General features: G+C 40.2%; 2 protein-coding genes across 10 annotated transcripts in view; both read right to left on the reverse strand.

The window, feature by feature from the left end:
* Window positions 1-10,794, reverse strand: part of scaf8 (SR-related CTD-associated factor 8) — a 27,492-nt gene extending 16,698 nt beyond the window's left edge. For 2 of the 3 annotated variants that reach the window (XM_035167970.2, XM_035167969.2), the window contains exons 1-2: window positions 10,652-10,794; window positions 9,676-9,759 (exon numbers count right to left, since the gene is read on the reverse strand). In XM_035167970.2, the coding sequence (XP_035023861.2) occupies window positions 9,676-9,759; window positions 10,652-10,681 (114 nt within the window). In that variant the 5' untranslated portion in view covers window positions 10,682-10,794. Of the gene's footprint in view, window positions 1-5,420; window positions 5,515-9,675; window positions 9,760-10,651 lie in introns of those variants that run through there. The other variant, XM_035167971.2, reaches the window with a different exon arrangement.
* Window positions 10,795-11,874: 1,080 nt separating this feature from the next.
* Window positions 11,875-21,658, reverse strand: ipcef1 (interaction protein for cytohesin exchange factors 1). 7 transcript variants are annotated; one of them, XM_035167741.2, is made up of 11 exons: window positions 21,523-21,658; window positions 19,241-19,294; window positions 18,759-18,798; window positions 18,259-18,428; window positions 16,681-16,754; window positions 16,051-16,122; window positions 15,179-15,243; window positions 14,792-14,916; window positions 14,246-14,615; window positions 13,312-13,502; window positions 11,875-13,195 (listed from the first exon to the last, which is right to left on the reverse strand). In XM_035167741.2, the coding sequence occupies exons 1-11, from the start codon at window positions 21,595-21,597 to the stop codon at window positions 12,995-12,997; spliced, it is 1,437 nt and encodes a 478-aa protein (XP_035023632.1). In that variant the 5' UTR covers window positions 21,598-21,658; the 3' UTR covers window positions 11,875-12,994. The 7 variants fall into 7 exon arrangements, with proteins under 7 accessions (XP_035023632.1, XP_035023633.1, XP_035023634.1 ...); XM_035167742.2 differs by having other exon boundaries at window positions 21,518-21,552; XM_035167743.2 differs by lacking the exon at window positions 21,523-21,658 and adding an exon at window positions 20,890-21,006.
* Window positions 21,659-22,225: the final 567 nt, after the last annotated feature.

Genomic DNA, 22,225 nt, shown 5'->3' on the forward strand with positions numbered 1-22,225 from the left:
ACTTTTAAAGACTGTCACTTCCGACTAAATGAGAGAGAGAGGAGATGGTCAAGAGACCTATAGGCTAAATGAAGAGAGGGAGCGCTGAAAACGAACACCAAGCAGTGTAACAAAAACACAAGACACTTTAAAGTACTGTATTTTCTGATAACTTTACAATATCTACGACTTCCTTTTGACTTTTACTGATATATACAACATCATTCCGTTTGAACTACTCGAAACTTTTCAACATCTGTAATTACATAGTAAGATTCAAACTACTATTGTTATTCATGTGTGTTTGATTGCTCATTATAGATATGTATTATATTATTATATTTAATTGCAGTTCAAGGTATCTTTAATTCGCCTCAATTTAAGATACCTTAAATTAAGTTTGAACTTGGTGTTGTAGATATCATGAACTTGAATTGAATAGTCAGAATTAAATAGTAGATATCTTAATCTGGAATTATCATATTAAAGCTGCAGATGTCTGTAATACATATAAAAACATAATGTACAAGAAGATGAAGTTGCTTTTCGAATAAACTGCTGGAAAGGGTCAAATTTAGCTTTTGTCTATTTATCCAATTAATAATTGATCTAAAAAATAATCAACGGATGAATCGATTATCAAAATAATCGTTAGTTGCAGCCCTATATCAAACACTTAACTGACCATCACTGTCCTTCACTCACTGCCAAGCAGCACGATCCTTCCTCCACCTTATCGTTCTCACTGTACATCAAGGAAACAACATTTCTCTCATGAACGATCTCTCACATTTTGGAGAGCATAAGAGGCAAATTGTTAATGGACTTTACAGGTGTAGTTGATAACATTAAAAAAACGGCAATTCTGTCCGATCTGGCACTTAATATTCCAAAACTGACATCACTCGTCGTTTACACGGATATGGAAAAACAATATCCAACTAAAGCGGTTTTCAGACATGATCTCCAGCTAAACTCCAGAGAATTGGCTACGGAGTTACCCAGAGTCTGCCTTTCACAAACGCACAACACTGTGGGAGGTTCTCTGCACCAACAAGTTCACAACAGCAACAAATCCTCTGCCTTATTCAGGCGAGAAGTGGAGCAGCCAGGTGCAGCAGACAGAGGCAGGAAGTGACATTGACTCCACTACGTAGATCATGTGATTTTGTTTACAGCACCCCGACACAATCGTCAACTCTTATCACCACAAACTCTCTTGACATCTTCGTCTATGTCTTCTACATGTATGACAGCGCTTTGTCACCCGGAGATAGTGAAAGATTTGTTTTCCCTTCGTATTTTTATTTTTGCGTCTGTCGCGTGTTAGAAGCATCATCAACCACCCCCACTCGCTCATGGTGAATCCAGCGAGGATCCTCTGCTGTGTTCACACATCGACTTCTCCTGGATTTCTACGAACTTTATACTAGGAGGTCAGGTGGATAAAGTCCTTAGTAAGGCAGGAGCTTTTCACTCTGACGTTTGCGTTCAGTGCATGTCTGAAAGCAGGTTAAGATTCCTGTTGAAATACAGCCGTGCATTAGCGCACTGTCCCTCCAACGGCTACGTCCTTTCCAACTTAACCATTATTTTTATTATTGGTAGTCGAGCTGTTAAATTATTAAAACACCACCTCTTTCATCAATTCAATCACTTAATTTAATTGGTCGGCATAGTGTTATTATGCATCCACATAAAGCTGTTAATATCATAGTCCTTCATCTGATGAAATACTAGTGCACTTCTCCTTCTGTTTGGGCATGTAGCTCTAGGCCAGCCATTCAAACTCTGTCTAATACGGTTGAGGACAAAACAAGCAAGAGACTATGTTGCAAACTGCAGTTCAGCCATTGAGATTAATATTGTGAATATGCAGTACATATTCAACATGTCTTAATCGGAGAATGCCTTAATTGGCATTCACTGAAAGTGGTTTACTCTTAAAAGATGACTAATACTCAAAGATCCTGCAACTGCATTTTATAAAGAACACCATAAAAATTATATCCATACTGAATATGCTGTATTAAATCCTAAATTTGTCAAGTTAATAGTGGAATATCAGTTTTAATGTAAACGCATTGACTGACACAGCTCACTGGAACTGAGGCCTTGTTTCTGACTTTAGTTATGCCCATGCTTTGCCTGCTATAAAAAGTTGAAATGTCCGTTGTGTAAAAGGTCTAGAAATGAATGTGTCTGGCCTCACTAACAGGAGAGTCTGTTAGTCTTACATGGTCCTAAGGCAATAACCGTCAAATCAGCTAAAATAAGTGAGAACGTGAGGGACGTCCTTTGACTTCCTATCATGGACTGATGTTTACTTTGAGCTGTCCTCAGTGAGAGGACTTGCCTGTCTACCCATGGAGGGAACCAAGAATTCCTTATATCAATAATTGCTCTTTGAATATATAATCATTATGAGTCACAAGGTTTTTAATTTTAAGCCAGCAAATTGCATAACACAGATGAGAGAGATGCACCTCATCACTGCTGTTAGCTCAATTGATAACACTACTGTAGAATGTGGCAGGCCCATCAGAATGTCCTTCATGAATCAGAGATCAAAGACTAGTCACAGACATCACATGTAGACTAGCGAATGACTGTTACCAAATTTATCACACATCAGAACAAAGGAAAGCTTTGCTCCAAAATCTCAAAATATACTTAGAGGAAAAAAGAGGAAATAAAGGTTTAATACAATCCTTGCTCTTTCTTCAGTTGAGCTCTGTTAAGTCTCTGAACATATTTGTTTATTCTAAATTGTGCTAAGTTCCCTGCCCAGAGTAGGGGTGTGCGATACGATGATATTAGATCATGAATGATTAAACTGTCTCTACGATCTGCAGTTACAGAGAGATCTTTAGATCGCCTCTGACATCATCCTAATACGCACGTATGCTTGATTCATCCACTCATCAACCACCCAAAGGAATTTTTTGAAAATTACACTCCACCTCTACTGGTGATAATATGGTAACCTATTACACTTGCGCTCGGGCCACACTGCCTGCGTGCCTGCACTGGAGCTGCTTCATGAGATTTCTGGTCTATGATCACAGTATTTCTTCCAATAAAAGCACGGCCATATACGCAAATAAATGCCCAGGACCACTCCAATTCTTTCAACGTACTAAAAAAAACCTAAGAAAAAAAAAAATCACACATGCTATATTAAAGGGAACGGGCAGATCTGACACGCTCTGTATGGATGCTGCAAGTTTGCTCTTTATCCCAATAAAATATGAACACAATGTAGATTTACTAAATAGACACGGATATCCTGCAAATATCAGCTTCTATTGAAGAAAATTATCACTTGTCCCACCTCGACGGCATAATGCAAACAAAAGTCGGGAGGCAACTACAACACACCGACCCAAACAATACAAATACAAACAAAATGATTCCCCCAAAACCCCAAGTTCATATAATGTCCTCAGTTCAATAACTTATATTGACTGTTTAACATTTTCCCATAATGTAAAAGTCCAGAAACAAAAGTTGTATGCAGGCGTGCGTGCGGAAACACTGCAGACAGAAAGAAATACAAGAATATTCCACACAATCTCACCACCACCAACTGCCCAGAAGAAGAGTCCTGGTCTGAAAAACTTGACCAATAACAGCCTTTACTGTAACAGGGTGCCCCCCCCCCTTGGCAGCACCACTGCCTTCAGGTGCATTTCTCTGCACTTGTCAACAAGCGATTCTGCTCTTTTCTACTGAGTCACACTTGGAGCTGATCTTCACAGTAACCTTGTGAATTAATATTTATGTTTTTCCTGGATAAGCGGAGCTTCTTCTGAAATTGACCATTTATAACCTGTAACCGACTTAACTTTGCTCATGTTGGTTAATTTGGTTAATATTTTCCCTAATGCGTGCATTTATGAATTGTCGGGTTTCCGCTACGTTCCCTGCCGCATGTTCTCCCTCCTCCCTACTCACTCCCCCTGCTGACCTGCACTCACTTTACACTTCAACAATAAACACCAACATGTACAGTTCTAGAAGTTTACTTTGTGTTTGTTTGATTTGCTCAAGGGTTTCTGAGACACGTATTTAAAAACACATTGAAAAAAAGGCCCAACATTTTGTGCGCACGCAGATCAAATGATCAAACAGAACACGAGAGTTAACGAGATGCACACAGCCAGAACGATCAGGATTCATGATCGACATCATCGATTAATAACTAAATAAATGTGATGGTCAGTTTGTGTGAAGAGCGACAGAGAGGAGCAGACACTCACTCATGAGTAGAGAAGTTCTTCCCATCCAGGGACATAAATATGAATTCAGCAGGTTTTTATAAAGATCAGTTCTACGTGCGAGTGATTAGAATAGAGCAGAGGAGCAGAGTCACTTGTTGACTGGTGTGGAGTAATGTGCCTCATGCGGGGGGGGGTCAGATCACGATCAGGAGGGGGCATAAAATAACCGTTCATTAATTGTAATCGAGGTAAAAGTTTGAAATAATCAGGATATTGATTTGAAGTTATATTGCCCAGCTCTAAAAACACACAAAGCAAACTTCAAGTACTGGACGGGTCCTAATAACTTTTTAGTGTTGGTGTTTATTGTTTAAGTGCAAAGTGAGCACAGGCCAGCAAAGGAGTAGATGCTGAATAGATAATGATACTGAGCTTCCTGAGAGGTAATGTGTGGAAGCATTTTGGATTCAACCCCACTCATAAAAAAACTTGTCCATTAGCTGCCTTAAAAAGTGACATTTGATATTTAAATCCATACTTGCATCTTAAATACCAAAACTGAGATCAACACTTAAATCCTCCAGGTCTTTTCACACTACACTGCATGTACCAACAACCAAACACAGCCACATTGCATGTGAAGAAGACATGCATCACTGCTGTTCTGTCAAAACAAACATTCAGGGTTTCCCAGAGGGATGTAGGGAATTACCATCTTAATGTGATACTGAAAGTGGTTTACTCTTAAAACAGGACTAATACTCAAAGATTCTGCAACCGCATTTTATAAAAAACACCATAAAAATAATATCCATCTTAGACATGTCCAGCCTAACCTGAAAATCCACAGTAATGTGTGTGCATTTGTGTGAGAACATATGCCTGTTGAGCAGCACAAGAATATCGCTATTCATAACCAAGGTCAAAATTTCATAAACCAATTTAAACTTGTCCATTTTCCAAGTGATCAAGCTCCATCAGTACAAAACAAATGAATTCAGAAACCTCTTCTGACAATTCAAGACGAAGATGAACAAGGCTGCACCCTCAACCACCAGCAAAGCAACAAAACCTACATTGACCACCGCATGACAACCAGAAAGAGAGTCCACAGTGGCAGCAGAACAAGCTGTGCTTCTCTGAGTGTGTGGGAGCAAATGAAGCTTAAATAATTTGGGTCTTTTTCCATCTTCCTTGTGAAACAACCCATACTCCTACCTAAGCTGGTTAGGGATTCTCTTATCTCTTTGTAACTCTCTCCACCCCATCCTCCTGCTTCACTTTCAGTGCTTTGGGGGAGCTGGGAGAGCTGCTGAGGGAAGGGGAAACAGGTGTTATTCTCAGGTGGCATAAGGCACAGCAACACCAAAAGCACAGTAGTTCCTATAGAAACAAGAGTACAAACAAGACACGGTAATGCATTTTCAATAAGGGCTGGTATCCTCGATTTGTGTGTTCAAGCCTTTTAATCGTGAATTAATTCTCATGGAATATAAACATTCATAATAGATCAAAAAATAATTGTTTGTTTAAAATATCTCCACTCTTGGCCTCCATCATCTCAGAGAAAATACACTAGGCAATTTTAGATTAATGAAATAAAAGCAAAGATGTATAAATAGAGACTTGGCCAGTGATTGCTGATCAGCATTTTTCTCTGAGAGGCTTTTAAAAAGGACCACAGTGAAGGAAACCAGCCACTAGTTTGATACACTGGAGACACATTTACACAACAGGTCTTTCTGGCAAAATAGAGACAAATCCTTATTAAAAGGGGGCATGACATTGATCTCTTAAAAAATATATAAAACTATGTAAAATTGAGCTACATTCCCTAATTACAGTTTTTTATTGCAGCTCAGGACAATATTAAAAGCTGAGAACAATGCAGGTCTTCTGAGATATTGAATTGACTTGAAATTTCCATGTGCTAGAAAATACTGCGAACATAATTATCACGGTTACCAGTATTATCTTAGGTATTGTTAAAATATGAAGTAAATGCTCAAATTACTGATACACAAACTATCGAATTTTAATTTATTAAATAAAGAATTTTACATTTACATTTTAGCAATAAAAAAGACGAAAGTATTTTATCGAAGGTCAACAACTTGTAACGTTAAGTGCAGACGTTGACCGTATTTTCTCTGGAGGAGGCGCATGTGTGAACGCAAAAGTCCAAGTGAGAGGAACAAACAAAAAGGAAAACATTTCCCAGTGAAAAAGTGGTGACACACACACGACCACCGACGAAGATTTCAAGGGAGTTTGTGGCGATAAGAGCCGACACCATTGGTTGTCAGGAAAATCACATGATCTATGCAGCGAAGTTAATAAGTCTCTTCCTGCCTCTGCCTGCTGCACCACCTCTCGCCTAAATAATGAGGATTTGATGCTGTTGTGAACACATCTGAGCAGAGCAAACTGCAGGTAAATCCAGACTTTACACGCAGGTTATATCTGTAAACGTCTTAACAGTTCTCCTGATGCTGGACAGTATCAACCGGATCATCACGCTACAGCGTTTCCTCTGGGATTTTTTAGCAGCGGGGGGCTGCTTTTGAAATTGTAGGCAGTCTACTAGGTCACTAAGGGAACCTTTATGTTAAACTTTAAAAGATTTTCACAGTGTCATGTCACAGAGACTTTACAAAAAGTATCAAATCAGGGAAACTAGACGAAGGATTTACAATTTGTATTTTTAAGATCTTTGAAACCTTCTCCAATACCCAGACTATGGATGTAATTAACAATTAAGAAATTTGACGGATCAATACTATCATTTGAACTTTATTTCTATATTCTCAGGGCTGGCACCATCTCTGCTATTCTTGGACATCAGTACCATCTGAGCAGATAATCTCCCTTGTGGGTCGCACAGTTAATAGACTGTGCACCAGACTAACACCATTACATGGGGGTTGATCACTATGATTTCCAACTGAACGTGCAACACTGCGCTCTAATGCATAACACACAGCCAGTCGAGAATGGTCAAAACTATATGGGTGTTTTGATGGACGCGGCGGGACTGATCTCGTTGCTGCCTGTGACAGACGGTCAGTGGGTTTGTGGGAGCGTGAGCTAGTGACAGCGGGCAAAGAGCACTGCACATAGCTCTACGATGAAACAACAGCATTAAGCTCCAAGTTAAGATGTTGAGATGAGAAGAGTAAAATAACTTTTGGCTCATCATGAAACTGTGCCAGGGTGTTATTAATGGGGAACACTGTGTAGCCCTATTGGTATAATTAATTCTGTTTTACTTCTTTCACAGACGCACTGCAGAAGTCTGATGTGTGAATCCTCAGGTTTTATTGTTTATGTTGATCTTTGCAAACGTTAATATTAACCCATTGTGATTTAAAAAAATATTGGAAACATGTTATGTTGCTGATCGGTTAGAGATTAACGAGCAGCAGTTATTGATGAGAAAAATCTAAAACACACACTAAAACACAACATTCATTCATAAACCGATGACTGTGGGTCGACTGTTCTAGTACAAATGCAGTCACTGCTAATGATGGCTATGAGACGAGACTATCGGTCTTCACAGGATGTATTTCAGCCGAAGTTTTCAGTCTACTATATCACGCCTGTCTGGCTGAACAGATTCTATTTAAATCAATATAGCTGTCTACATAAACCGTTTAGTGACTAACATTTCACTCTGGATTTACATGAGACCAAGTGCTACCGAAACATGATTGACCACAAAGCAGAACTGAGGCTGAGCACATTCACGGACTGAAGCAACTTGTTATAATACATCTAGTGATACTGTAATAGCTTAGAGTTTTCTTTGTGCACAAACACTTCCATTGTTGTTCTAAAAGAGGCTCTGACATGGCTTCAAAGCAGACCAGAAGCTCATCAGCAGATAAATCTAACTTAATTCAAAACAATTAGTTACAATTAAGTGTTTGAAAAAAATGGCACAGAGATTTGACATACATTATGAAAGGCACAGCTGTCAAAATTGAAATAAACGATGGCTGAAAATCCATTTGGATGCTTGGTTTCAAGGTCATGGTGTCGTTTATGCAGGGCTACGGTCACAGCCATGACTTATTGGGGCAATTGAACAGAATGAATCCATAATTTACGTTATCACAAACATCTGCACTTTTCCACAAATAGTCACCGAGGTACTGATTTAACTGCAGTTGAAGGATTTAGATCGATTGTACAAAATGTTACTTATCTGCTTTTTCAGAAATGCAGTGGTTTTTTCTCACCATTTAATGCAATAAGCTCAGTCTCTTTTCTGATTTGGTTTGTTGTCAACTTTCCAGGATATTTTTTTTTTTTTTAATTAACTGAATTTTCCAGCACCAGCAGAGTATTTTCATTCAGGACATGAATATCCCAGACTAGAAGATTTTTCAGACTGATGTGCATTACTGTGCACTTATAATACAACTTTGAATAAAATAAATTCCTACATGAAGTTCGGTGTAAGTGCAGACTTTTGCAGTAGATAAAAAGCAAAAAATATATCTCAGTTTTCCAGTCTTGCTGCCGCCCACAACTTTATGACTTATACCCATATGAGCCAATTTAACACTTGTGCAGTGCCAACATGTAGAGCTCTGCTTGTGGCTGGGCATAGCATGGGTGTACCATATGGAAACCTACAGTAAGTAGGTGATTATACATCATGCTAACATGTTTTGGATTGCTCTTGTCATCTGAATCCTCTTCCACTAACTCAACATGGTTTTCTCACTGCCTGGGTTACTTGTGAGCCCGCTGACTGTTTGCTGGTCTGACACTAGTGTCAGTCTCAAGGCTTTACAGAAGAGAAACTTCGACACGATTTGTACTGACAATTTTTCTAGATGTTTGTAAAAATATAGTCATCAAAAGTCAAAATGCTTACATTGGCCCTTCAGTCTTTAATCGGTCTGCATACCATAAGTGTTATTTTAAATAATCTATAAAATAATTTATAAATACAAATTGTACACATGTAATCATGTGGTACAAGTGGGATCTTAAAAAAAGTACTATATGAGACAGGTTGTGTGGATGAGCTTATCTGGGCTGATGTGGCTCAGTAATGGACCCACTCACTGGCTAATGTGGGCATACAGCCACTGGTACCATGATTTGAGTGTTGTGTAACTGACATCAGCCCACATTAGTGATTCACTTATTTCAGCTTGAATTTAGACTTTCATTAGCCACACATTCACCATTTAAATGACAATTTATCCACTACTAGTATTATTTTTACTGAAATTAACATAAGAAACTCTTAACTAAATATCTATGTTGGGAAATAAAAGTCAATATTCCACATCTTGCTTGCAGTTTTCTCATATAGCGCAATTTCTTTAAAAACATATGGACACACCTTCGGCCCTCTATCTCTCTTTTTAAATTTTTTTTTAGAAGAGTTCCCTTTCATGACCAGGTCTTTATTCCCTGTTACCTGCCTCATCCTTTAACACTACATACTTACTTTTATAGCTTTGATTCCAGACTTGGTGATCTGAGTCATCTTGGCCTTGGAGATGGGCGGCTTGTACTCGTTGAGCGAGTACAGCTGAAAAGATGGAGACAAGAGAGGACATCTTTGGTCAGACAATGAAACTACTAAAAGATTTAACATGGACGTTCATTCAGGGAATAAGTGACAAGCAGTGGTCCAAAGCAGCCTCCATTATTGTTTCAGATCATCATGATGGGATGATGTAGTGGGTATGTGTCTACCTCAGATTAACTGATTTCATTATAAACAAAAATAACCACTGATTAATGCAGTGCTTTCTATTGTGGAACGTCATCTGAGTTAGTCCTGTGTTGTCTGTGGGAGGATGTTGAGTCCAGCACTGACACTGACTTCACCAGAATTGAGGCAGACTTTAATGTCACTGCAGACAAATGATGGTTGCGCTACTAGCTGTGATAGCTAGCGGCTAACCTAGCAGCCAGGACATGCTAGGTTAGCACAATATATTTCCATACTGTACATCAGAGGTGTAACATTTATTCAATCAGACATTGTTACAAATAATTGTTATGGGAAATGGCAGCTGGGAGGACATTTCCCTCCGCTTCCACATTGGCGAGCGAACTCGTCAAGTTAGCACGCAACAACTAAGGCGGTTTTGCTAACTTGTAGCTATCTTGCTAATTACAGTTAGCTTAGCGCCAGACTGTTGAAAGTATTCGCTCGTGAACGAACAAGCTAACATGGTGTGTGTGTGGGGGGGTTGTTATTAAACGTGTTTTCTTCACAGCGGACACGAACCAGACACCGATTCATTTGATCGTTAAGGCCGTGTTGTTGTGCACAGATGGCGGCCTTGTCCGAAACTCCCCCCACACCCACCCCCCTCTCCCCTTTTTGGATGCTAACATTAGCCAGCGAGCTACAGTGAGAGGTAAAATTAAACATCCACAGTTCCGACCATGTGTAATCATTTCACACCAACCTCATTGTTGAAGGCTTTGACGGCCTCCATGGTGATGCAGTGCGGCTCGCAGGAAGCTGTGAGTATTTACACAGATCTCCTCAGTAACCGGGTAGAGACGTGCATGCTCGACGTCTGCGGAGATGGAGGAGACTGCCAATATGGCGCAGGAGCCCCAGTAGGAAATCCGCAGAGGGAGCGGCGACTCCTAGCGTCTGGCTGGGGACATTACAAGTTGTACCAAAAATAAAAAATAAATCACAATCCACTCTTTTTGTGTCTAAAGCACATTCAGAAAGTGTCAAGATACCTTTACTTAACATTTTCTTTGTTGTTTGAATTCATCCCCATATTTATGTACCCAAAAGCCCATAAAGATGAAGAAAAACTGATTTTGCACTTTGCAATTTTATTTCAAAAAATAAAAAATGAAATCACTTTGACATTGGACACTTAATTCTTAATCGAAGCGCCTTAGGCAGCGATTACAGCCTCTGATCTTCTGTGACGAGGATTTTCTGCCAGTCTCCTCCAGCTCTGTCAGGTTGGAGTTTGGTGGTGGACACTCATGTCTGGCCCAAGTCAGAACAGACCAACAAACCCAGCAGCTGCTGCCACCATGCTTCACAGATGGGATGTTGTTGTGCAGGTGATGAGCGGTGTCTGGTGTCCTCCAGACATGAAGCTTAATACTGGTGGTCCTCCTTCAGGGAGTTTCTCGACACAGGAAATCTGTAGACCTTAACTTGAGGGCCCACTGGGTTGATCACTACTCTTAACAAGGCCCTTCACCCCCGGATAACCAGCTCGAGGAAGAGTCATAGCCTTTAAAACATCTTCATGTAAAAATGACAATTTTCTTGTAGCCTTCCCCTGATCTATGCCTCAACACAATCCCGTCTCTGTGCTCTGCAGTCAGTTCCTTTCACTCCTGGCTTGGTTTTTGCTCTAATGTGCATTATCAGCTGTCACCTTACATAGACAGGTGTTTGTGTGTGTGTTTCCAAATCCTGCCCAATCAGCTGAATTCACCACAGGTGGACTCCAACTAAAATGTTGAAGCATCTCACATGTGATCAAGAGAAATGTCAAGCACCTGAGCTAAATTCTAAGCATCTCAATACTTACGTCTTCTTTTTAATTTATTTGCAAAAGTCCAATTTTAACATAAAAGTAAAAATACTTGAATGCTGTCGCGTACAACCATTACTGCATGAATCTTAATAAAGCCACAGTGGAAAACATTCAATTTCGTAACAGTTTATTTCACTATATACAAACAATCACAATGACTTTCATACCAGAACACATATCAAAAAGAATGAACATCCATTTACAACTATTTACACTCAGTTAATGTTTAATGTGCACGACAGATGAAACTTTATTCAGAAAAATGCATCTCTTGTGCCTGGGGCTTGGTTTTGGCTCCTGACAGGGAACTTTGCTTGGTCTGAGCTTCCTGAACCAGTTGCTCTGTGGAGCTGTGGCTGGGCACAGTCACATAATGCCCGTTACTGTACAACCTCCTAATTCTCTGCTTAGCTGGAACTATATATGGTTTGGGTTTGTTGGCCCAAGCAGAGTATTTTAAACAATTTCAGCTTGTTTTTCCTGAGAATTATCCACCATGTATCCTATGTTTTCCTGGCTCAAATCTAATCTTTTGTTAGTAATTAAGTCTTTCTCACATTGTTTATCTATTACTGTCAATATTTTGTTAGTCATTAAGGTTGGGATTCTTCATTGTTTAGGCTTTCCTACTGCAAAGGAGGAGCTCAGTTTGTAAAGTATGATGATGTAATTTTCTATGATGAACAACACACTCTGATCATTCACAACAGTTTCTGTGAGACTCAAGTGAAACAGCAGTAAAAGGTGCATGGCACCAATAAGAGAAAAAAAAAATGATTAAAACATGTTCACAACTGATGAAATCAAATCAGATAGAAACCAAACTGTAAAAACAAGTATTTTCCATGCAGAGAACAACGGATCCATTATTTCAACGTCCTCCATTATTCAAAACAACGTATGCATAGGTTCACAGATTTACATGTTAAAAACAGTCGCCGGGGAAATGATCTAATCTCACAAGTCAAAAAATAAAAGTATTACAAAAAACACATTTCACTGTGAACTGATGTTCATTTATTGTCTCCACGTAAAAACCACGTAAAAAACACTTTTCTTCATTGATCCAGTTACTTGTTTAACAGCACTGACAGTCGGCTGATATGGCTGATATTCTCAATTGAAAACATCAGTGTGTGTGTGTGTGTGTGTGTGTGTGTGTGTGTGTGTGTGTGTGTGTGTGTGTGTGTGTGTGTGTGTAAGTCTGGATACAGTAGAAATGAGGAGTCTTTATAAACTAGTCTCCACCACTGGAGCAGCACTGACTGATGCTGCAGCTTTCGTGGCCTCTGGCGCCACCTGTTGGTTCAGTTTCACGCAGATCTCCTGCACCAAGGGCCCGTTGGCCTCCTTCCACTCTTTGAACTTGTGCGATGTGAGCTCCTGCTTCGTAAGCAACTGCTCGATTACCTGTAGGTCTGCTTCCTTCGACTGGGACAGAGGAGAAGAGTGCAAAGGCAAAGTCAATTATTTAGCTAACAGTGCTGTATAGAGATAGAAATAGAAAAACAACAGAAAAGCAGTGGGGAGAAAACAGAAAAAAGTACCTTTAACGTGCTGTTGAGTGTCCTGATAAGGTGCAGTTTATCGTTGATAGTATGGTTTTTACAGCGTTTTACGAAGGAGGCCCTGAATTCCCTTTTAGTCGAGGGCTTGCGATTTCCTATTGGGGACAGGCTCGCCTGTTTTAGATGAATGTACAGCCTCTCCATCTCATCGGAGCCGTTCCCATGATCCCCTGCAACAAGGGGACACCGTGTCATTATCATAAATGCCACAGAGATGACGCAGAGCCACAGACAAAATGCAATGCTATGAAGAGGACAGGGTACAAAATACATTGGGAAATCTGAAGGATTAAATAATGCCAGAAACAGGAAACAGAAGATATTACAACTTAAAATCATACAGTACAAATCTAAAACACAATTTCCTCTGCTTAGAAGTAGAGCCCGACCAAATTATTGGTTGGTGATAAAAATCAACCTATGTGAGCCTTTCAAAGACTTCTGAGTGTTTTTGTTTGACCTTATGAAAACCTTAATTCTACGGAATAATAAGATTATGCAGAAATGATGTGCCTTTATGTTTTATGTAAAACATATTTTCTTAATTCAAGTTCCATATATATGGTCATACTTGTGTTTTCTTTTTTATTTATAACTAGAAATAAAATCAGTAGACGCATACCTCTGCCAAGGCCCAACAAGCCTGTAGCAAAAGCCACATTACGTTTCTCAGCTAAAACATTGGTGGTAGTTTAAACCACGTTTAAATCCACAAGAGCCCAATTTTTGGGGGTCCACATGAGATTGTGCAAACTCAACGATACTAACGGCCTAAATATGTCATACGTTTTTAACCAAGATTCACACATAATTCTCTAAGAAATCAATGAAAATGTTACATCAAAGTTTAATGAGGGAATGTCAGGTCCGATTTTAAAAGTATAAAAGCCCCAATATCACAACCAAGTCTCACCTTCATCTTGAGCACCTGAACTCTCCTTCTGTGCCTCCCCCTCCGCAGCAGTGTTGTCCTCCTTAAACACCACGTCTGAAGGGCCCCTGTGAACTGAACTCTCCATCACCTGAGGGCCTCCATCTACCTCCTCCCCCTGCTCCTCTGCCTCCTCCCGTGGAAGCTGCTGCTGCGAGTGTACCTGAGCCGAGCACACCACGGCCGTTTCCCCAGCGGGAGGAGACGCCTGCGAGACCAGGTCCAGCCAGGACTGCCGGTGCTTGGCGAGCGAAGAGGCGGAGCTCTGCGACGTCATCGTGCTGACGGGTGACGAGAGCGAACAGTTGGCCTCGCTGGGGGCCGCGGAGGAGTAAGGGGGAGGGAGGGTACCCTGGAAGACAAACACATCAGGGTCAGACATAATAATCTAGTCAAACTGATTTTTCTAGTTGACAAAGGCAGTTTTATTACATCTGGAAATAAATAAATCATGTACTTTTTAAACACAAAACTGACCACAATTAAATGACTGGTGGTGCAGTGTTGCAGCCAGAGATAAAGACTGACCTGATGTGTGCTGCCAGGCGGTGTTGGTGCCTCCACAGAGTTCCGCAGCGTCTGTTCAGAGTATGGTGGAGGGGGGATCTCTGTGCTTTCAGCCTCTTCATGGTCACTGGCCTCACTGTAACACTCTACATAACCACATGTGTGTGTGTGTGGATAGGATACAAAGTTAGAAACCACAACATGACATATTCAACAAAATTCCAGAGGAAAATTTATATAAATAGTATTTTAGAAATTATTTTTTATTAACAAAGTTGAGAATTTTGATGAATTAAGTTCACTTGTGTATAAAATTCTCAGACAAAACCAACTTAATACGTTTTAAAAAGCATTTTTATTTAGTTAAAAACAAGAATATTATAGATATAAAGAGCTTTCACAACTCACCGGCTGCAGGGTTTTGTTCTGTGGGCTCGTACTTAATGGAGGCTAACCCAAGCTTATTCAACCATCTGAAATACAAAGATATTAAAACTCAATTATAGTGGTGCACCGATGTATCGGCCGTATATCGGTAGCGGCCGATATTCGCCTCGTTTACTGCCATCGGCGTATCGGTAATAAACTTGACTTTCACCGATAACATTGGCCGATGTTCATTGGTATGTTTTCTGCAGCCTGCCAATCTGGCATCCTGATTATGGTACACTGACGCCGGGTTTACACCGGGCGCGCTGCCGTGCCGCGCAGCGCCAAGGAAAGCCAGGCGCCTCCCATCCACCCCCCTGTTAAACCTTTGTGCGGTTCACATGGGCTGCGATGCGCCCGCGCCACTCGCACCAGCGCCCTTCACCGATGGTTTCAGCGTGCGGCGAGCGTATTGCGCCAGGAAACAGACTGAAAAATGATTTTAAACGATATAAATGACATATTTTATATGATATAAATGATCAAATACGCATCCCATACTTTGTATTCCCTTCTGTTGTCCTGGAGTTTTAATTTTCCCAATCACATAATTAAATGTCCCCTCTGCCCATCCACTACAGCCACACAAGCAGTCATATAGTTAAAAGAGGGGGGCTTGAGAATACGTCATTTACCCCGACACCATGGCATCTAAAGTTACACTTGTCACTTTTTCTGTTTTTCATATTATTCAAGTAATAAACAAATATCGGTATCGGCTATCGGCTAGATTGTTGTTTTAAATATCGGTATCGGCCAAGAATTTCCATATCGGTGCATCCCTACTCAATTACCTTCCTGACAAAACAATAAATACAAAAAGGGATGTTGTACTTTCTTGTGTGACTTACAAGTTCATCTCCTCGTGGCTCTCGGCAGCAAAATAAAACATCATGACCTGTGGGTGACAGGCCTTGAACGCACTGCAGGAGGAAAGGGAGTGAAGAGCAGTTAAGACAGGATCAGAAATTCAGAGGTTCAGTTTGTCACAATGAACAACACGGAGTTGAACGTTACTGGTAATGTACGACAGTCAAGCACAAGCTTTGGAACAGTTTACTTTTTACATCTCCAAAGACATATTTAAGGTTCAACTGAAGACCCACATGTTCTCTCTGGCTGCCCTTAGGTGTTTTTTTAAATTAACGTTTTAGCTAATATATTTTATTTCATTGTATTTTCTTTCTTGTGTTTGTCTTTTTTTTTTTCATTATACAGCACTTTTTTCAGCTCTGGTGGTTTTAAATGTGTTTTATAAATAAACTTGAGTTTACTTTTTGAGTTTTATAACAAATTACTATTTAAACTCTAGTAAAAGAAACTATTCTTAAAATGGATTCTTTTTTGAGATTACACTTCCCATCATTGTGTGTGGGAGCACTTTCCATATTGTTCAGATCCAACAATAGATAGAGTTCCTTTTAATTTGAAACCACGAGGACTGGGTGGCTTATAAAATCTGAGTGTGAGTGTGATCTTACTGTTTCTTCTTGCACTCTATGGCTCTGTCAATCATGAAGTTGGTGAGGTCAATGAAGCCCTCGGCTTTCTCTGCCTGCAACACACAGAGTAAACAACAGTGAGCATCTGATGATTTCAAACCACTTCCTGACAATGACACCTGCCATTATGTTGCAGTCGGCGACTGCTTCTCTTTTCACCATGCGATGGTGACATACAGGAGATATGACCGACGTCATCATGCCAGTAAATCAAACATGTCACTTATGTCTGCCTGCACGAGGGCCTGATAGGGCATGAGTGACACCTTCGGATTCAGGAAACATGGTGACAGGGGTTTGTGGTTCCTGCAGTAGCAAGGGAGACAGCTGAGACCAAAACCAGTGTATGACTCATGTGCAGCCTCCAGCGCCTCACACTGCTTCTGTGCTGTGTGTAATTACAGTGCTGACATGTACATAAAATGCACCATTATCAACTGTGGGCCAATTTAGATTTTTAAATACAATGAAAGATACTTTATATTAAATTTCTTTCAGCCATATTTTTGTCATTCTTTTGAATAATTGCAAGGAAGAAAATATTTCCTCTCGTCAATACATAATCCTTTCCAACAATTTTTATTCAGACTCAGATCAGATCAAAGGGAGTCATAACTATTCAGAATCACACAGTTACAGTATGAATTTGTAGACGTTAAAAGTTATTGGCAATGAAACACTGCTGCAAAGGAGGTAAATGAAGCATTGAAAGTTAATGCAAGTCATTTCTATAAAACCCTCTCTGTGCAAAAGCAGTGTTGAAACAGACTGTGTAACTCCAGCCTCTGGTGTATCATTAAGATAACACTGCAGGAAGTAACACTGCATTTTTAGGTATTATCAGAATGGTGAGAGAATGACACATATCAAGGGAAGACTAGTTTGTCAGTGGTTCGTCGTACAGCCGAGATAATGACATGCAAATAACCAGAAGAACTAGCAGAGGCTTCATATGATTGAAGAGCAACACAGACTCGTCTACAGACTTTAACCTCATCGAGCTGGTTTGGGATGAAATGAACAGAAGATGAAAGCAAAGCAAACTAGTGCAAGTGAAAGAAAACAAAAATGTAGAGTAAATTTAGAATGTACCATTTGAAATGTACGATTTTCAAATGAGTTACTAAAAAAATTATTTATGCATTATTTTCAGAGACACTTTGACATTACAGTCTTTAAATTTCAGTCAAAACTGGGGAGAGAGACAGAAAGATAGATGTTGATTTAGATAGATAGATAGATAGATAGATAGATAGATAGATAGACAGACAGACAGACAGACAGACAGACAGACAGACAGACAGACAGACAGACAGATAAAGAGAAAGGTTAGTAAGAAGCAGTGGTTAAGGGAGAGAAAGAAAGAGAAACTTTGTTTTATTTTTAGTATTTCCATGTAACTCAGGATTTGTGACACTGCAGGAGCTTCTGGTACCAGTGATGACCTGCGACAGTCATCTCGCATGATTGGCTCTGACACCGGTCGACTCTAAATGTCGTCTACATCATAAACGGTTCCTCTGGTGAAAAGCTGGTTGAGAGAGAGAGGACACTCACCAGCTGGTTGTTGTACCAGTAGAGCGCCGTCTTCTTCAGCACGAACCAGAACTTCTTCCATTTCATGCCCAGGAAGCCTTTACTCTCTTTCTTCCTGTACAGCCAGCCCTGGTGGTCCGGCTGACCCAGCTCTTTGACCGAGATCCGTCTTCTGCTCATTGTGCCATTTCCTACACAGAAAGAAATACACATACACATGAATGCACAGAAAAAGATGAAGCTCAAGTGTTGCATTAGAGGAAACAAGAAGTATGAACCTACTTGTTGTTATTACGGATCCACCAGCAATAATAATATCAACATACAAATTCAAGTTTGCTCCCCACAAGAACACAAGCTGCTGCCACACTGAGCTAAAATAGACGAGTGCTGAAGTGAAACTAAAGTGTTGTCTACGAGCCCCTGCACACACTAATTGCCCTGCCGCTTCACACACGCCCCCACGGAGAGGCCAAAATTATAGTTGTTGGGCACGCTACAGAGACAAAGTGACAGCTCACCTCCTCTGCTCTTCTTCTTGGATTTGTGTCGGAGGGAGACCTGTGGGAAGAGAGCAGAGGAGGGGGGGGGGCAACGTGAGGTCACAGAGAAGAAGAATAACACCTCTGACCTGATGGCTGTGAGGAGGAGGAGGCTGTGTGGAACATCCTCTTTCTTACACAAATGTCAGATACACACGTTCTCCTTGCTGTTCTCTCTATTTCTCTATTTACACACAAAACAAACACACACACACACACAACTTGTCTATAACATCCTCATCTGTGACTTTCTGTCTTTTGCTTTATCTCCCTATTGCTCATTAAACTATAAAGGAAAACCGAACTAGAGTAATGACAAGCTCTACATCGCTGCTTTAAATAGATAACTTTTTCATGTTAAAATCAGAGAAGCAGAAGTGGCACCAACAATGAAAAGCAGAGTCAGGATTCTTTCTCTCTATATAAATAAATGACAGACAAAAAGCAGAAGAGACACTCACAGGGTTATAGTCATCGGCAGCCATAGACTGGGACACGGATATGGGGAAGGCAGCCTGTTGAAAGAGAACAGAAAGCTCAAGATTTTCGACTGTCTGGTGTGGGTTGATGAGGTTACTACCCACATCTGTATCTACATGTTCAGAAATGAGCGGTTTGTTGCTCCAGCATGACAAGAGGAAGTGACGTCATGGGCAGAGACAATGTTTCTCAATTTTGATTATTTTACAACCCTTTTAATTCGAGAGGATAATGAAAAAAAAAAAACGCACAAGTGAATTGAAATAAGGCTTTAAAAGCAACTGGAAGCTGAGTCAGAAATAAAGTAGGAATCTTTTCCATGTTGATGAGCAGCACTGAGTACCAATCGTGGAGGAAGTATTCAAACATTTTACTTAACGCAAAAGCACAAATAAATAGACAACATCAAGTAAAACTAGAAGTACCACATTAACTTTTGTACGTAATAAAAGTAGGTACTTTACATTTAAGGAGGCGGAGTCGAATGTTATCTGCCCGCTCTAATTGAATCAGTGTAATTGATAACTTTTAAAAAGATTTCAAAAAAAGAATTGCACTCAGTGGAGCACCATCATCGAGGCCCACAGCCCTACCACTGTTAAACCACTTTTATATTAACTAGATTTAGGTTCTTACTTCAATCTGCACTGACTTACACACACACTCAAAAATATCAGCCCCTAAACATGCCTCATTTTTTCCATCAAGATCCATGAATCATTCTCTGAGAAATCAAGGAAGATGTTGAAAAACGTCCTAAATTGAAATTTTAAAGAAAGTGAGAAATAATTCTCGGATCTGCTGCGTGATCTTGATCCGCACCAAAATGTAATGGTTTTTCCCATTACATGAGCTACCCCTCCACACAATTTCATGGAAATCGGTTGAGCAGTTTTTGCGTAATCCTGCAAATAAACAAACAAACAAACAAACGCAGCCGAAAACGTAGCCTTGTTGGCTGAGGTAACAATGGGAACATGTCACAAAAATGTAGTGGAGTAGAAAGTACAGATAATTGCTGATATATGTCACAGAGTAAAAGTGACAATTACCTGAAACTAAATGTAGTAAAGTACCGGTACCTGGAAAAACGTAGTTAAGTACAGTTACAAGGTGAATGTACTTTGTTACATCCCACCACTGAGAGTACCTATGGAGATATCTGATTCTTCTGCAGTTGTCACAACTCAAAATTATGTTAGCAGCACAGAAAACATTGTCACAAAATATATTGAGAAATCCAAGTTGCCATTATTGTCTAACTTCCTCCGCGTACTTAGTTCCTTATTTGTAAAGTCACAGAGCTGCCTGAGAGAGACAGAGAACGTCACACACGCACCAGATCAAGCACTCAAGTATTTGCCACTGCTAAAAAAAAGTAAATTGCACAAATAAATTGGGGTAGGATTTCTCACACACACACACACACACACACACACACACACACACACACACACACACACACACACACACACACACAGGAAACGTCAAAGCACAGATGGTGGTGGTCAGGTCACTAGAGTCCTAAGTTTGTGGCGGCGGCTGCAGTTGTTCAGTTGCACTCACCACAAACTCAACTTCTACGAAGCTCCACAGCGAGAACAGGAAAAGAAGACAGCAAGACTCGTACCTGGTTCTCTTTCAAAACTTCAGTCACTTCAGGCCCAAAACACCTTCACACCGAGTCTCCTCTGTGACTCCAGACAGCTCTCACACGCGCACACACACACACGATGACAAGCAGGCGGCTCTTATCTCAACTACACTTCTGTGCATCAGTGTGTGTGCGTTTGTGTGTGTGTGTGTGTGTGTGCGTTTGTGCGTGTGTGTGTGTGTCCTGTCTTGCTCAACACTAATGGCTGGTTGTGGATGTTGATCACCACATTAACCCTAGCACAAGTGTGACTCTGAGAGTGCCTGTGTGTTTTGCAACTCACTTCCTGCTTTTCTCTGCAGACATGAAGTGTAGTGTCATTTTAGTTTAGTTCCATTTGACGTTATTAACATGTGCTCTTTTTAAGACAAGTAACATTAAAAATCAACAGGCCCATGTTGCAACCACATTCTATCTTAGATATTCTATAAACATCTATATGTAACTTTTCCAGACACAAGGAAAGTAAAGTTGCTCCTCAGAGGGAAATAACAATTGGAGCAAGGTAATTTGGTTGTGGGTGTTAAGAATTCATAAAGACAAATAAATGCCTAACATCTTTAATAAACATTAGAATATCTGTAATTTGATAAATGACACGTACTGTACCTTCCACCATAACCCCAAAGACAGGAGTTTGTCTCGACAGCTCTGCTCAAAGTCTGACCAAACCTTGGCGAACATGTGGCTTTTAAAAACAAAGCAGAAACTCAGGTCAGCTGGTTTCAGGTGAGCTGACGTCAGACCAAGTGTGCTGCCCCCTACTGAGGCTTCAAGGTAACGCCCAAACGTTAAACATTTAGTTCAACTTTTATTTGATCTCATATGTAGCCGTTTGTGACACTTTTGCATCTTGGTCATTTTAGTTAAACGAAATAAAATAATCACATAAAGAATTCTAAGAAAGTACTTGCAATGACCACACATGACCACTAGATGTCCCTGCTATGTAGCTGCCATATAAGAGGACAGAACAAATTCAGTGTTTGATTTACTCTGTTTAAAGTAAAAATATTGTGTTTGTGTTTGATTCATTTACAAAAGGTTAGAAATGTTATGTTTTCAAGTTATATATTTTAGATTCTAAACCGTCAGGCCCAGGATTTATCTGTGTGCTGCCCTCTATCGTCACTTCTAGGAAAGTAACACCCAAACTCACAAAGCGTAAAAATTCAAAAATTTAAAGGTATTTTTAGTTTTTCACAAACCTTTTTTTGCATCTTAGTAAATTTTATCAGACAATTATTTTTTCCAGAAAACACTTGCAATGATCAAGCATGACCGCCAAGTGTCGCTAAATCCCCTCCTCTGT

This window comes from Hippoglossus stenolepis, chromosome 10 (assembly GCF_022539355.2).
Source record: "Hippoglossus stenolepis isolate QCI-W04-F060 chromosome 10, HSTE1.2, whole genome shotgun sequence".
In the NCBI taxonomy this organism is placed as follows: domain Eukaryota; kingdom Metazoa; phylum Chordata; class Actinopteri; order Pleuronectiformes; family Pleuronectidae; genus Hippoglossus; species Hippoglossus stenolepis.